At 31.6% G+C, this 17,711-nt stretch overlaps 1 protein-coding gene across 1 annotated transcript in view; it reads left to right on the top strand.

Moving 5' to 3' along the window:
* Positions 1 to 6,425: 6,425 nt before the first annotated feature.
* Positions 6,426 to 17,711, top strand: part of LOC111701073 (glycine receptor subunit alpha-1) — a gene marked incomplete in the record, with an annotated part of 11,773 nt that continues 487 nt past the window's right edge. The window contains 4 exon segments of the mRNA XM_023472209.1: positions 6,426 to 6,623; positions 7,032 to 7,131; positions 9,996 to 10,064; positions 10,788 to 10,847. Of these exon segments, the coding sequence (XP_023327977.1) occupies positions 10,053 to 10,064; positions 10,788 to 10,847 (72 nt within the window).

The raw sequence follows: 17,711 nt of genomic DNA, 5'->3' as shown, positions 1-17,711 counted from the left end.
ATTTAGCATAATCTGGACTATATGTAGAATAAACTGGAATATATTTAGCATAAACTGGACTATATTTAACATAAACTAGACTATATGTAGAATAAACTGGAATATATTCAGCATAAACTGGACTATATTTAGCATAATCTGGACTATATGTAGAATAAACTGGAATATATTTAGCATAAACTAGACTATATGTAGAATAAACTGGACTATATTTAGCATGAACTGGACTATATGTAGAATAAACTGGACTATATTTAGCATAAACTAGACTATATATTAGCATAAACTGGACTATATTTAGCATAAACTGGACTATATTTAGCACAAACTGGAATATATTTAACATAAACTGGACTATATGTAGAATAAACTGGAATATATTCAGCATAATCTGGAATATACAAACAATTTAAAACATATTCTATATTGATAATTTTGATAATAACACCTTCCTTATGAATATCGATATGTTTCATAAATTATTAAACATATTCTAGACAGTTGTCGACTAAGCATTACTAATTCCTAACTACACATTAACTACCTGATCATGGGATGTGAGTAGATTATAAATACTCTTTAAATAAATACATAATATTTTAAACTTAGATTATTTGATCTAACAGAATTAAAAGTTTTGGATACCTAAGGTCTATGACAATTATAAAATCAAAGTTTGTGGCAAAATTTCTTTGGTTTTATAATTTGAGAGTTGAAAAAAAATGAAAGATCGACCACTTTAAATATATTTATGTTTAAGTACTTAATTTATTTTTAGGTTTATTTCTTGTGTTTAGTGCTTTAATAGTTTCTTGATTTATTTAGTTCTCAAGTTAACTGATTAAATATTTAAAAGAGGAGAAATTATGGAGTGGAAGCATGGTTCTAAACCATGTTATACAATAATACTTAAACTTTTTCATGTTTTGACAAATAAAACGAATTATAGCAGTTGCCATGTAAAAACGACAATTTTTATGATTTTGTCATAAAAATATATTTGCCGTCATTTATAATTTTCATTGACTTGATAAATGAATTTCTAATTATTTTCTATATTGTATAAACCTGGTTGAATGTTAGATTAAAATGAAGAAGTTTGAACAGATAGATTGACCAGCTGTATAGGCAGGAACAGGTTCAATATGTTCCTTCTCCTTCTCCTTGTACTCGTCCTTACATCAGGATCCTCAGCTATATCTCAGGTAAAACGAGTACAAAGAGCCCATTGAAAAAATCCTAGATATGAGACACATTTTTTAGAAGGGGTAGGATGGGACTAAAGACTAGTTTCAAAATAACTTTAAAAATATATTATTTCTGCAAATGTAATGAAAAAAAAACAGTTTTGGAATAATATTAGGGTATTAATTCTCGAGTAAAGTACCACCAATCAATTGTAAATCTTTAGACTCTGGTATCCTTATAGACTATTAATTAATAAGATGCATACCTCCAACCAATAGTAAAGTGTCTTGTATCCTTAGATTATTAATTCACTAAATATATACTGAAGTGTCTAGTATCCTTAGAGTATAAGTTCACTAGATACATACCTGCAACCCATAGTAAAGTGTGTGGTATTCTTAGAGTATTAGTTTACTAGACACATACCTCTAACCCATTGTAAAGTGAATGGTATCCTTAGAGTATAAGTTCACTAGACACATACCTCCAAACCATAGTAAAGTGCATGGTATCCTTAGAGTATTAGTTTACTAGACACATACCTCTAACCCATAGTAAAGTGTGTGGTATTCTTAGAGTATTAGTTTACTAGAGACATAACTCTAACCCATTGTAAAGTGAATGGTTTCCTTAGAGTAAAAGTTCACTAGACACATACCTCCAACCCATAGTAAAGTGTATGGTATCCTTAGATTATTAATTCACTAGAGATATACCTCCAACTCATAGTAAAGTGTAGAATATCCTTAGATTATTAATTCACTAGATACATACCTCCCAACCCATAGTAAAGTGTCTTGTTTCCTTAGATCATTAATTCACTAGATACATACCTCCAACCCATAGTAATGAAATGAAAAATATCCTGTATTAATGTGTCTTGCAAGTGCACAATGACAAGAGTGACATCTTATAAAGAAAAATGGGATCAAAATTGAAGTCTAATGCAAGTAGTTCTAAGTACATGTCTAGAGAATTAGTGATCATAGTGTCTGAAACCTGTTATGAGAAGACCTAACATAGTCTAATTGTTCGTTTTCATTGACATTTTTCTAAACCTCTACTCACCTTTAAGAAAACTTTGTAATCTAAGGTCACCTGAGTTGGTTTAAGCGGATAATGAGTGGATATCTCATTAAAAACTCCGCTGCTTAAATCAATACTTTTCAATTTTACCTTCATGCAGTCCTGAACAAAATTAAACTAAATCACACGGGTATATTAAATAAAATCTTCTATTTTTATCTTGATTCTATCAAACTCAACCTTTCTCAAAGGATTGGCATTTTAGTTCATTAATATCTGAGTAGTGAGTTAGGTAAAATAAAAAAAATAAAAATAAGAGAGTTTTTTTCACAATATATATTTTGTGAAAGATAATTTGATTAAAACCATGAAAGATCCTTTTAAACTCAGAAAAGTCTTGCTTTTTTACAATAATAATCTTATCTTTAGTTTTTCCTTTGATTTGATTTTTGTTTATTTATTCAAATTTGAAATGATAAAAACGTTTGAACTGGTTTCCCATTGGTCCTGTTCCAATTTTGCGTTTCCCATAATACAAAAAAAAGTTTCTAAAAAAGTTTTTTTTAAATGTTCTTTTAAAAAGCTTTCTGATCTAATAATATCTCATCTACTATATTATAATATGGCATAATATCAAATCAAAAGAAGCAGCAATTTTTTTGTTTTTTTTTTTATATAAAAAGCGAAGACTGTTTTAAAATATATACAGAAAATAATTCTCCACATGTTTCTTTTCTTTCAATTAGATTTATATTAAACTAGAATAAACCAGTAAATATATTCCTGTTCTCCTGTTCTCCCTTCCTCTGCAGTAAATATATTCCTGTTCTCCTGTTCTCCCGTCCTCTACAGTAAATATATTCCTGTTCTCCTGTTCTCCCGTCCTCTGCAGTAAATATATTCCTATTCTCCTGTTCTCCCGTCCTCTACAGTAAATATATTCCTGTTCTCCTGTTCTCCCGTCCTCTGCAGTAAATATATTCCTGTTCTCCTGTTCTCCCGTCCTCTGCAGTAAATTCCTGTTCTCCCGTCCTCTACAGTAAATATATTCCTGTTCTCCTGTTCTCCCGTCCTCTACAGTAAATATATTCTTGTTCTCTACATTAAATATACTCCAGTAAATAGAAAACTAAATTATAAGTTTAATTGCTTCTTAAAAAAGATTTACAAACTGTGCATTGGTTGGTTGAGAACGAAAACTAAGTTGTTTAGCACTTTCCAATTTTTTCCAATAGACATTCCTGAATCTTCCAATGTTTTTTTTTTGGAAAAATAACTTAATGTTGATACTTGAGCAGTTTTTCCTTTTGCTGGGTTAAAAGTGTTTCAAAATTGAGGATTTTAACAGTTAAACCTATATTTTGTGCCAATAACGATTATCAACTAGATACTTTTAAACTTTTGTTTAGTAATCAAAGCTTTAGTGTTATATACCCCGTATAACACTTTCAAACGAAGGCTAACTTAAAGGGAGTGTCTGGCTAGACATGGTAGTTGAGATGAGAATGCAGCATTGTAGAGACATATTTTTAGGATTCATTTGAGACCTATCACACATAAATTTTACTAGAGGGGGATCATTGCTTTGTCGTACTGTCCCGTTTAGTCTGTATTTGTACTGTACTGCTTGCCCTGGTTAGTTGAGATTCGGCCCGGTACATGAAATGAACTGGAATGTACCGTGATCAGACGTTTTAAGTTGCATTTTTGTTGCAATCTTTAAAACCCTCATTGATTGTACATTTTGGAGGGATGATTTTGAGAATCAGTTTTTAGAAAATTATTCAATAAAGACACCGAAAAATGTAACAAAAATTCTATAATCTACAGAAAACTAATTAGTTGCTGAACAAATATGCACCGTAAAAACGTCTGATAGGTCTCAAATGAATCTTAAAAATTTTCCTAAATACTGCATTCTCAACTCAACTACCATGTCTAGCCAGACACTCCATTTAAATATAGTTAACGATCCCTTGAAAAGAAAAAATGAATTAATTCCATATTATTATTCCATTGACTAGAACATATTGAGAGAATTGTGTGCCAATATTAACTTTAATGAAACAATTTGTTAAGTTAAATTAAATTAATAAATACTGAATATCTACAGAGTAATAAATAGTATTGTAATTAGCATGGGCTCGGTATTACGTCACCAGCACTTCAGTCAAAGACAGTGCATCGTTGTCACGTGATACAGACGGACAAAACGTGACCAGTATACTGCACTGCCATTGGCTGAAGTTCTGGTGACGTAATACGGACTAAACGGAATAAATGTAATAAGATTATCAATGCATAATAAAAATCATATAATTATAACAGTATCAAACCTGAGATTCTCAGGTTTCTGTAGGATCTAGTCTTTTTCAGATTGGTTTTGTATTTGCTGAATATGATCTGTTTAAACCTACAACTTTATACAAAATTGAATATACATATGAATTTTCGTATAAACTTGACACAGTTTTATATCAATTTATCGAGACAGGAACATCAGATTGATGTCTTACATGTATTGTTCAACGCCTGAGATTCTCAGCTTTCATCCTATACCCCCTTTCATTTTTCCTTTACAGTCCCTTTAAAGAAACTGTAAGTGTAATTTCAAGTACCCCTCCATGAAAAGATGGCAATGCCCTGATTCACAACGTTACGTTTGAAACATGATCAATAATCTAAACATTATTGCATACACCCCTGACCCTTTAGTAAAAGTAAATTCAACCTAAAGTCTGACCGCGTCAACCTTGTTGCACAGGCTGGTCCTATTGAGTGTCTGCTTAATTTAACCAATGTCCGGGCGATACAGTACAAGCTGGGACCGGAAAGGTTGACCCGGCTCGGAAATTCAAATGTACTACGGCTGCTCGTGATTGTCCTGTTTCAGGGTTGAAAAATGTCAGATTTAGATAATTTTGATAAGTTTTCCTTCAGTAGAAATGCGCAAGTCACTTTTGCAGAGAAACCACAAATAATCCGTTTTTTTAAACTATAAACATTAAAATCTTATTTATTTTTGACCAGACAAAGCTTTTCTCGATATAAATCGGGCATTGCCATCTTTTCATGAAGTGTTTACTTACGCTTATAATCCCCTTAAATGTATATCTTAAAAGAATAATTTCAATCTATATCTCATCACAAATATATCTTTTATAAAAGTATATGTTTAGTCTTCATCCTGTAGTAGTTCTGTGCAAACCTACATCTGCCTTCCATCAAACTATTCTAGTAAACATTTTTTGGCAAATTTTTATCTTTCTTTTATATATTTGCGGAAAAACATGGTGATAGAAAAATATGCATTTTTTTAATTTACCGTTTCTTGCCATCGGTTTATCAAAGCTGCAGTGAATAAAGCTAATAAAAAAGCTGCAAAAAATAAAGCTAAAAATATAGCTAAACCAGAAGCAGAAGCCAACCCATGAGCTTGAATATAATTTTAAACCGCAATTTTTAGATGAAAAAAAGGATAATAAACATATAAGTTCCGTAAATTTGCTTTTCAATATAGATAAAAATTTTACAAATAATGTTAATAAGTACATATACAAATTTGAAAATCCTATGCCAAAACGTTTTGTTTGTAACTCTATTAGAAACTGCGTTACAAGCAAAAGAGAACTAGTAATTTTTAGTCGAACCCTTGATTTTGGCAGATTTTTCTGATCACCCTGTTGTTTCAGCAAGAATATGAAAGATTGATAAAATTTGATTAACAATGTTTTTTAGAACATACAAATTGAAAAAAATCTTTTGACAACAAGTTTGGTTTGTAAATACAATAAAACTGCGTTACAAGCAAAAGAGAACTAACAAGTTTTAGTCGAACCCTGGATTTTGGCAGATTGTTCTGATCACCCTTAGTTCTACTTACATTGGATAGATCCATTATAATACAGTCGTCGTCACAAATATTAAGACGACTTTCGATTACAATTTTGATTTATATCCAGCTTTTAAACAGCATGGATACCCATAAACATTTAAACAAAGAGAAGCTGTTAATTAAAAAAGCAAACTTGTAATTCAAAAAAGCTTGTTAACAATCAAAATTTAAATAAAAAATTCGTACTCATTGTATTGATAAAATCGCCGACTACTGTATGACATTTTTTTTAAGTCTGTGACGAAAATAACATATTAGGTTAAGCATTGTAGGTTATTTACTGAGAAAAGAATTTCTCAGTGTACCATTCTTTGTGCTTATTACATCATTCTAATACTCAATGCGTAAATTAAAAAGTATTTTTTTTTCAGGAAAACTTGATAAAGATAGAGATCCATATCAGCGATGTTCTGGTGATAAACGACAGAGATTTCTCCATCACGTACTCTTTGTACTTTAATGTTCAGTGGTGGGATCCTAGAATTCATGTTAATACAGGCTTCTTTCAAGACAGGTGATCCGTTCTTCTCCAGGTCCTATTCTACTGCAGAATCCGTCCCTCTCCGTAGATACATTAAGAATCCCAATATAACAAGGATAAGAAATACACCCTGAAACACGAGTTAATCACAATATTCTTCACTATAGAACTTTCAAGGATTAATACTGTTTTTTTTCCTCCATTCTTGGTTTTATCAGTTGTATAATAAAAATATGTCTAACCCTGCAAATGATTGAGATGTCCCTGCAGGATACAAGTTATACTTTACTGGGTTCCATCGTATCCAGTTGGAGAACAAGTACAGACTTCTGGAAAATGAAAGAATTATTTTTACAATATCAGCATTTTTTATAACTTTCAATTCAGTTCACGAAAATGAAATTCAAACAAAAAGTTAAGAATGAAAATGAAATGTTGCAGGTTTGATACACCAGAAGGAACTCTAACACCGGTAGATCTAAACCTGATTAACGATCTCTGGGTTCCAAATGTATTTATCTACAACCTCAAATCATTCCAGGTCATTTTTTCTGTAGGGTCAAAATTACGGTGAAGGTATTATATACGGGTTGGTAAATATTCTAGTAGGAGATCTATGGTATCAGTAGGTTCCTATCCTAGTAGGAGATCTATGGTATCAGTAGATTCCTATCCTAGTAGGAGATCTATAGTTCAAGTAGGTTCCTATCCTAGTAGGAGATCTATAGTTCAAGTAGGTTCCTATCCTAGTAGGATATCTATAGTTCAAGTAGGTTCCTATCCTAGTAGGAGATCTATAGTTCAAGTAGGTTCATATCCTATTAGGTGATATATAGTTCAAGTAGGTTCCTATCCTAGTAGGAGATCTATAGTTCAAGTAGGTTCCTATCCTAGTAGGAGATCTATAGCTCAAGTAGGTTCCTATCCTAGTAGGAGATCTTTGGTATCAGTAGGTTCCTATCCTAGTAGGAGATCTATGGTATTAGTAGGTTCCTATCCTAGTAGGAGATCCATAGTTCAAGTAGGTTCCTATCCTAGTAGGAGATCTTTGGTATCAGTAGGTTCCTATCCTAGTAGGAGATCTATGGTATTAGTAGGTTCCTATCCTAGTAGGAGATCCATAGTTCAAGTTGGTTTCTATCCTAGTAGGAGATCTACGGTATTATTAGGTTCCTATCCTAGTAGGAGATCAATGGTATCAGTAGGTTCCTCTCCTGGTAGAAGATCTATGGTATCAGTAGGTTCCTATCCTATTAGGAGATCTATAGTTCAAGTAGGTTCCTATCCTAGTAGGAGATCTATATTTCAAGTAGGTTCCTATCCTAGTAGGAGATCTATGGTATCAGTAGGTTCCTATCCTAGTAGGAGATCTATAGTTCAAGTAGGTTCCTATCCTAGTAGGAGATCTTTGGTATCAGTAGGTTCCTATCCTAGTAGGAGATCTATAGTTCAAGTAGGTTCAACTTTTATTACAGTTAAACGAATTATTAAATTACTGCAGACCTAACCTTAATTTAAACTTTCCATAGAATGTTTTTAAAACTTTGTAAAAAATAGAACTTGTTAAATTTAAAGTATGACTTATATTTCATTTCAAAACATTATCTTTTTAATTACAATTATTAAAGATAATTAGTATTTTTGGCATTTATTGATTTTAGTTGAATGCTTGCATATCAATTAAGTAGAATAACCGTGGAACGTAATCTATCATCAATAACAACTTGTAAAAGAAACACTGTATAAAATATCAACACTAGGTTAGAACTTGAAACACTGTATAAAATATCAACACTAGGTTAGAACTTGAAAGAGAATTGAATTTAAAACTAGGATTAGGAGAAATAATCCAAAGACCGATTTAATTCTAATGTCGATCTAATTTATCATAAAACCAGAGCAGATATTTAGGTCTGCTAAATCGGTTCCCATATTAATGAAATTTATTATTAGTACAGGGTTCAAAATCAATAGCAAAAAAAGCCGACACAGTTTTACCATTGTATGAAACCGGTTCCACAAAGAATTTTTGCTTAAAACTGTACTAAACTTTTCAGTTCATATTTTCATCAAAGTTTAGCAAAGGTCAAAGAAGCTTTCCCTAGACCAACTAGATTACAAAATATAATAGATGGCAACAGAGAAATGGACCAATTATACACGACGTCACAAGTGTCAAATAAAACAAGGAAAACTAAATTTTCTCACATTCGTTGACATGTTTTCCAAGATTAAATAAAAACAGTGTAAAAACAGAAAATAAAAAACGCTCAAATTTGCACTTAGGACTTTATTCTAAAATTATCACTATTATTAATAATTTTGTCGGACACAAAAACTGAGTTGACACTTATGACGTCAGAAAACAGCTGTACTGAGAGTGTACAAATTCTACAATTGCCAATTATTGTACTAGAATCTATTTGATCGAGATCTCTTTAAACAGTAAATATCTTTATGCTTCCTCCTACCTTATATATTATACAAAATCAAATCTTTGGATTAAAAATATTAATATAATCTTCCTGATGAAGATTTATAATTAGAAACCATTTATATAGGATTAAATCATTTTTAGTTTTGAACTCATGATGATTAGAAATAAATACTTAGTTTAGTTTGCTACTGGATATCCACCCAGATATCTAGGAATATACAGTGAGAACCAGAAAACAGTGGAAAAATAAACCGACATAAAAGCAATATTTAAGCTTATTTGATGTCATTATAAAGCAAATAGTTTTACTATGAAGCTTATAAATCGCTAAAAAAGTGAAATAGTCCGTGCACAGTGCACACTGCAAAATTTCATATTCATTGGACTATTTAAAAACCTAACTTGAGTCGAAAAGTCGTCTTCCTACTTCAAATTTTTTTGTTCTCACTGTATATATATAGTAAAAAAATATTCAGTTAAGATAAGATAAGATAAGATAAAGTTTATTGCTAAAATACATGTATCTGTAAACAGAACGAGTTTACAATTACAAATTGATGATTATATTAACAGTACACGTATAAAGCAATTAGGTGGAAAATAGCTCTTGGCTGTTTATTATTATTTTTTCCACCAAATTTCAATAATGATAACAACACATTTCAATTAAATAGATTTAAGGAGAACTATTAGAGATCAGGGTGCGATTTTATCTTATAGTTTAGTGTGGATATCTAGATATCTAGGAATATATATCTAGTAAATAAATATTTAGTTTATTGTGGATATCTAGATATCTAGGAATATATATCTTGTAAATAAATATTTAGTTTAGTGTGGATATCTAGATATCTAGGAATATATATCTGGTAAATAAATATTTAGTTTAGTGTGGATATCTAGATATCTAGGAATATATATCTGGTAAATAAATATTAAGTTTATAATAATATTAATAAATGTGCCAGGTGATTGATGTTTTGTCTAAGCTGGCGGGACTATGGGTCAGTCCTAGCAAGAATATTATGTACTCACAGGTATAAAAGGCTAGCAAGAACAATGAGATTTTCATGGAGACTTTTTGAACACTGTAACTTTAATTGCAAGTAACCCTCCATGGAAAAATGATAATGGTGGAATCACAACAGTAAGCATTAAACCTTTGTCTAATCAAAAAGTGGAAGATATTGTCGTTTTTCTAGGTGTAAAAAGTGTTTAATTCTGATAATTTAAATAAAAAAAACAGCTGACTCGTATTTCCACAATCCCTGATTGGCTGAGAGCAGACTTTGCATCTTTATCCGCTTAATTCGTCATACCATGAAAAATTAGAGTTTTCTGAAAGAATTAAAAATAGAAAAGCTCCGGCCTCAATTAGACCAAGGTTATAATGCAAGGAAAGTAATTGCAGTTGCGTATACTTTACGTCCATATTGAAACCAGCTCTCTCTGGGCGGAATTTTTAAACAAGAAAAGATGCATCGTTGTTCGTTAAGTATCCGAGGAGGATAAAAGCATTGCATTTTGAAAATTTTAATAATTCACATAATAGTTTCCTATGACCAGAATATTTCATTGATTTTTTATGTGAAAGATGGATCCCATGTCAGGCTTCGACATCTGTCTTGTGTTTACATTACCGTCCAGAGACAGTACACGGCAGTACAAAAGATGCGTACACCTCTGAAATAACTTTTCTTGCATTATAACCTTGAATTAGACTATACGAAGATGTTGATTTTATATTTTTTTTGTTTCAGGCAAGTCAGATCACATTCATCTGTCCAATGATTTTCAACTACTTCCCACTAGATACTCAGGTAGATTTATTATTTAAACCTTTCTAAATACAGGGTGAGTCAAAAAAAAGTGTGATTTGCGTCCCCTGGTGCAAAATTATACCCATTTTTGCGCAACGGTCCTGTATGGTGTTTTTTCTCAATATTTTTTGAAAATTTGTAACTTTTTTTGGTACTCCAATCGACCGAAAAAAAATCCGCGAACCTTTTTTTCTCTCAAAATCAAAAGTTTAGAGAAGCAAAAATGTGTAAATAAATTATTTCTATCGAAATCTAAAATTGTAAAAAGATTGAATCACAGAATCACAAAAAAATCGCAAAATTGTAATTAGAAAATTCGCAATTTTTAATTCTGGTCTATTTTTTAAGGAAAAGTTATTTAAATTCTCTAGTTCCTTTCTTCTTAGTTTATTCTAAAGTATTTAATATACGCTGTTCAGTTGAAACCTTAAGAATCATTGAAAGACAATTTTTCCGTAAAAATTAGACCAGAACTGAAAATTGTGAGTTTTCATATTACAATTTTGCATATTTTCTGCGATTCTGTGATCCAATCTTTATAAAAAGAAAGTTCGCGGATTTTTTTTTGGGGCCATTGGAGTACCAAAAAAAATTACAAATTTTCAAAAAATATTGAAAAAACACCATTCAGGAGAGTTGCACAAAAAAAGGTACAATTTTGCACCAGGTTACTAACAATATTCTTATATTTTCTATCTGAAAAAGAAATTGAGTTTTTGCCACCATATCTAATTTTCTCATCCCTTTATTTTTGCAAATAAACCCAATGTCGTAGACCTTAGATATTTCCTACTATTAATTCTGTTAGATAAACTAATCTAAGTTTGAAATATCAAAAGTTTACACCACCAGGCTTCAAAGGATTAGAATATTTTGAGTTTGTGGCAAAGACTCAATTCCTTTGGCACGGAAACATAACATATAATTACAAAATATATAATTATAAAATATAAACAAAACATATAATTTGATATATATTTGATATAAGTAACATAAGATATAAAGTACAAAAGTATAAGTTATAAAAGATATAATTCCACGATCTATAGAAAGGTAAATGTTACAGAATATATAAAATGTTCTTTACCTCAACTTCCATTGTATTTACACAAAAATAGTTCGAATGAACCAGGAAATACTTCAAATTGTTTTAACCTAGCCTAACTATGAACTAATTCATACAATTAAACTTTTTTGAACGTTTTTTTCGGTTCATTCAAACTATTTTTTGTTCATTTGAACTATTTTTATGTTCGTTTTAACTATTTTTATGTTTATTTAGCGATCGGCCCCATAGCCTGCCCTAACCCCAGCGGTCGGCCCAGAAACTGTCTTAACCTAACCTAACCCTAAAATAATACAATTTCTTGTTCAAATGGACATAAAAATAGTTAAACTGAACAAAAAAATAGTTCAAATGTATGTATTAGTTCGGGGTTAGGTTAGGTTTAGACAGTTTCTGGGTCGAGCGCTGCGGCTAGGACAGGCTAGGGGGCCAATCGCTGCAGCTTGTAGTTCAAATGAACATAAAAATAGTTACAATGAACCAGAAAATAGTCTTTATGAAATGTTCAAATGAATGTTTGTAATTTTCACCTTTGTAGATTTTATAATTTTATCTTTGTAATTTATATCTTTTGTAATTATATCTTTGTAATTTATATCTTTTGTAATTATATCTTATGTTACTGAGCCGAACATTTATAGTTTTCAATGTGCTTTCTCTATCAAAGTCACCGCTGTGGATTTATGCAGCAGAGTCAAAAAATAAGTTGACAGAAATTTCTTTTTACGTTAGAAAAACGAAGATATTTTTCTCGGGTAAAGGTCTCTTTAAATGGCGTCGACAGTTCCTTTAAAGTCCTCTAGTACCAGTATATACCTGGATATTCCTAGTTCCAGTATGTACCTGGATATTCCTAGTTCCAGTATATACCTGGAAATACCTTGTTCCAATATCTGGATATACCTGGTTATTCCAATATCTGGATATACCTGGTTGTTCCAGTACCTGGATATACCTGGTTGTTCCAGTACCTGGATATACCTGGTTGTTCCAGTACCTGGATATAACCGGTTGTTCCAATATTTGGATATACCTGGTTGTTCCAGTACCTGGATATACCTGGTTGTTCCAGTACCTGGATATACCTCGTTGTTCCAGTACATGGATATACCTGGATATTTATGTTAAAACTTTTGTTTAAAGTTTGAAAAAGAAAGAAGGCATAACTCCCGGTTTCTTTCCTTTATTATTTCCTTTGGAAACATTTGTTTGTTTAAAACTGTTTTGCAATTTAACAAAAGATATTTCACATGTAAGTATGTTTCAGCAAACACTATTGTTTATCCTTTTAGAAATTAGTATTTCAATTCTTCAGTGTCCACACACCTTCACCCTAAACTAAGCTTTCTGTGTGAGTGTACTGCAGTCATCAGCAGTAAAATTACCGAAGAAGAGGGTTTATGCGGAGAGTGCCTTCGGGGCAGATTAATGGAATATCGAGACAAATTTGAACAAGAATTTTCATGAAAATCAAAGGAATTGCCACAAACTCTGATTTTCCAATCCCTTTTTCTTTGCAATCCGATGTCATAGACCTTTGATATCTGAAACTATTATAAATGATATAAAACTAATGAAACATAAAATTGATGATAAAAAATTCATAAAAAATATATTTGCTACGCTCATAGTACGGTAAGAGGCGACCCTTATTAGCCAACCGAACCAAACCAAACCCTTATTTTCCTGCTGAACAAAACCCAACCTTACCTTATCTACTTTCACTAGACAAACCTGGTTAAATATTAATAAGTTAAATCAAACAATTTTACTAAATATTCCCGCACGATGTTTTATACAAATATTTTATTTTCTATTCCAGCTGCTTCATTTTAATCTTATTTTCTATTTCTTATTTGCTATGAGCTAAAAACTCTTGTATCATGGATACTGTTAATTCTGATATCTAAATCTTTGTATCCACTGTTCACACTTTTGATTTTATGCTTAATCCTCTCTTTTGGATTTACCTTTTGGATTGCAACCAATGAGAGTTGTCCCATTGATTGGGCGCGCAAAATTTTAAAATGTCTTGGCTTCTGATTGGCTGTTCGAATTATTCAATCAACACACTGATTGGTTAACTTATATACACTTCCCAGGATACAAACTAAAAATTAAAGAAATTGAGTTTTTGTCACAAACTCTAACAATTTGAAAATCAGAATTTGTGGCAAAAACTCAATTCCTTAGTCTTTAGATCAAGCATTGATATCGATATCCTCAATTCTAAAGTTTTCAGTTCCGTCCATTGACTTGCTTTATTATTATTTGCTCCGGTCCCCTGAATATTTTCTTACTACCCCCCCCTTCCCTCTTCATGTTTCTTATTCACTCCTTCCCCCTTCTTCATGTTTCTTATTCACTCCTCCCCCCTTCTTCATGTTTCTTATTCACCCCTCCCCCTTCTTCATGTTTCTTGTACCCCCCTTGTTTTGGAATCATTAAATCAAACCAGGAATGACAAGGCCGGATTAGAAAGCGTTTACTTGGCAACCATGCCAATAGATATTTACATGATATGTATGTACTTTTTTCAATACACACATTTACATGATACAATAGTCAACAGCATGAATTGGTCGAAATAAGGATCCTTACAGGTTTTAAGGTTAAAAATCATACACATGAACTCTGCCTAATGAGATGCAAACCTCTGATGTAAAAAGTCAAAATTGAAACCCGAATGGTTTTTTGATTTTTTTAAAGATGTCTCTTATTTCTTGGTGCTTGTTCAATCATAACCACACACGGGCAGCCGTAGTACATTTGAATTTCCGAGCCGGGTCAACCTTTCCGTTCCCAGTTTGTACTGTATCGCCCGTACATTGGGTAGATAAGGCAAACACTCAATAGGACCATTCGGTCAGACTTTAGGTTGAACTTACTTTTACTAAAGGGTCAGAGGTGCGTGCACAAAGTGGGAGTAAGCAGTCTTTCGTCTTTTAATTAGAAACTATTGTTAGAGATTTTGAAATTAGTTATATCAATCTAGTACAAATTACAAATTATCTACATTTCTATTCAAAATATTTTACAAATTCGACTTATATTTTGCTTTATTCATTCTTCTCGAAGGAAGTTTGACTATATTCGAAATCCAAGATTGAAAAAGAAGGATTTACAGAAATTTTAAAGCAAGGATTTAATGCAAGGAAAGTTATTTCAGAGGTGTACACATCGTTTGTACTGCAGTGTACTGTCACTGGACGGTAATGTAAACACAAGACGGATGTCGAAGCCTGACATGGGATCCATCTTTCACATAAATACTTAATGAAATATTCTGTTCATAGGAAACTATTATATGAATTATAAAAATTATCAAAATTCAATGCTATTAACCTCCTCGGATACTAAACGAACGTACACAGATGCATCTATTCTTATTCCGCCCAGAGAGAACTGGTTTCAATATGTACGCAGAGTATACGCAACTCTAATTAACTTTCCTTGCATTACATTCTTGTTTTAAAGTAAATCTTACAATGTAAAGATTATTATTAACTTTGAGGAAAAGATTGATAAAATATTATGTAAACCCTGAAACTATAAAACTATTGCGTTTGACGCCGATATGGGCGTCACCGATATTATTGTCATTTTCTGTCTGAGGGAAAACATCAAACATCAATGACGTCGTAAGATCGCTCTAAAATAAACTTTAAAAACTATTCTCTGCGAAAGTATTCAATTCTTACCGCCGCCAAATAATTTCTTTTAAAAATCCTTGTCTGATATCCTTGACAGATATCCTTGACAGATATCCTTGACAGATATTGACAGATATCCTTGACAGATATCCTTGTCGGATATCCTTGACAGATATCCCTGTCTGATATCCTTGACAGATATCCTTGTCTGATATCCTTGACAGATATCCTTGACAGATATCCTTGACAGATATCCTTGTCTGATATTCTTGACAGATATCCTTGACAAATATCCTTGACAGATATTCTTGTCTGATATCCTTGACAGATATCCTTGTCTGATATCCTTGACTGATAGATTTGTCTGATATTATTGACAGATATCCTTGTCTGATATCCTTGACAGATATCCTTGTCTGATATCCTTGACAGATATCCTTGTCTGATATCCTTGAATGATATCCTTGTCTGATATCCTTGACAGATATCCTTCTCTGATATCCTTGACAGATATCTTTGTCTCATATCCTTGACAGATATCCTTGACAGATATCCTTGTCTGATATCCTTGACAGATATCCTTGTCGGATATCCTTTACAGATATCCTTGTCTGATATCCTTGACAGGTATCCTTGTCTGATATCCTTGACAGATATCTTTGTCTCATATCCTTGACAGGTATCCTTGTCTCATATCCTTGACAGATATCTTTGTCTCATATCCTTGACAGATATCCTTGACAGATATCCTTGTCTGATATCCTTGAATGATATCCTTGTCGGATATCCTTGACAGATATCCCTGTATGATATCCTTGACAGATATCCTTGTCTGATATCCTTGACAGATATCCCTGTATGATATTCTTGACAGATATCTGTTTACTTTTAAAAAACTAAAATTGCGACATTTACCGTCAAATAATTAACTACAGTTTTCTTATGCAAAATTCCTCCTTCACGCAGCAATTTTCTGTCAATACTTTTCCACCGGTAAATATGCATAAAAAAAATTCATAGAACTATCAATCTTTAAAACTTACCAAACCATATATGTAGACCTTGACTACCAAACTCAAATGTATTTAGACTCTAAAAAGGTGGGAAAATATGTTAAAACAAAGGAATTGAGTCTTTGATATTTTAAATTTAGACTTTTATATCTAACAGAATTCATAGTTAGACCTATTTAATGTCTAAGCAATTGGGTTACAAAGATATGAGGATTGTAAAATTGAACCAAAAGCTCATTTCCTATATGAGAATAATCTATCTTTTCCATATTTCAGTTTATGTATGTTTACGAGTAAAATATTAATAAGAATAAAACGAAAACTTCGAATACAGGGGTTTAAAATATTTGAAAGATATAGAAATATTTCAATATTGAAAAAGGAAAAAGTTGAAGTGGTTATAGGAAGCGTTTTAATTTGTGATAACTAAGAGGTGGAGATCATTAAAACGAAATACGATGAAAATGCTTGAATCTAATGAGTCTGGAAAAAGTCTTTTTTCGTGTTAAGAAATCTATCATGAAATCTATACTAAATAAACATAAACATAAACATAAACATAAACATAAACATAAGCATAAACATAAACATAAGCATAAACATAAACAGAAACATAAACATAAACATGAACAGAAACATAAACTAAATTTAAAATTTGAGATAAATGTGATAAATTAACTTGATTAAAAAGTTTGCAGTGCATGGAGAGTAACACATTTATTCTAAAAACTTCTCAGCCCCTCTGATTAAACTTTAAACAGTGAATTATCCTTTACGGTACACTTTTACCAAATATTCTAGTTTTTCTATCTGAAAATGAATGGTTTTCAATTTCTATTTCGTATCAAATGTTTTGTTGTGGACGAAGACAAAAAAGGGAATTTAAAGAATTGAACACGTTTTAAGAGTGAAAAACGTGGACCGTCCCTTCAAGAATTGAAACTTGGATCTTGAAATTAAAAATTCTCAATTTAGAATAAATTATTGAGCTGATTCAAGCAAAACTTATTCCAGATTTAAACAACTTATAAGGAATTTAAACTAAGTTGACATAAGAAATGATATTGGAATATTGATTAGGAGTGCATAAAACCAGAAGCGGCACTAACGGTGGAGACACCCCCCCCCCCCC

The sequence above is a fragment of the Eurytemora carolleeae genome, unplaced genomic scaffold (genome assembly GCF_000591075.1).
Source record: "Eurytemora carolleeae unplaced genomic scaffold, Eaff_2.0 scaffold277, whole genome shotgun sequence".
In the NCBI taxonomy this organism is placed as follows: domain Eukaryota; kingdom Metazoa; phylum Arthropoda; class Copepoda; order Calanoida; family Temoridae; genus Eurytemora; species Eurytemora carolleeae.
The sequence above is the reverse complement of the archived record's forward strand: the minus strand, read 5'-3'. Positions and strand labels throughout refer to the sequence as shown.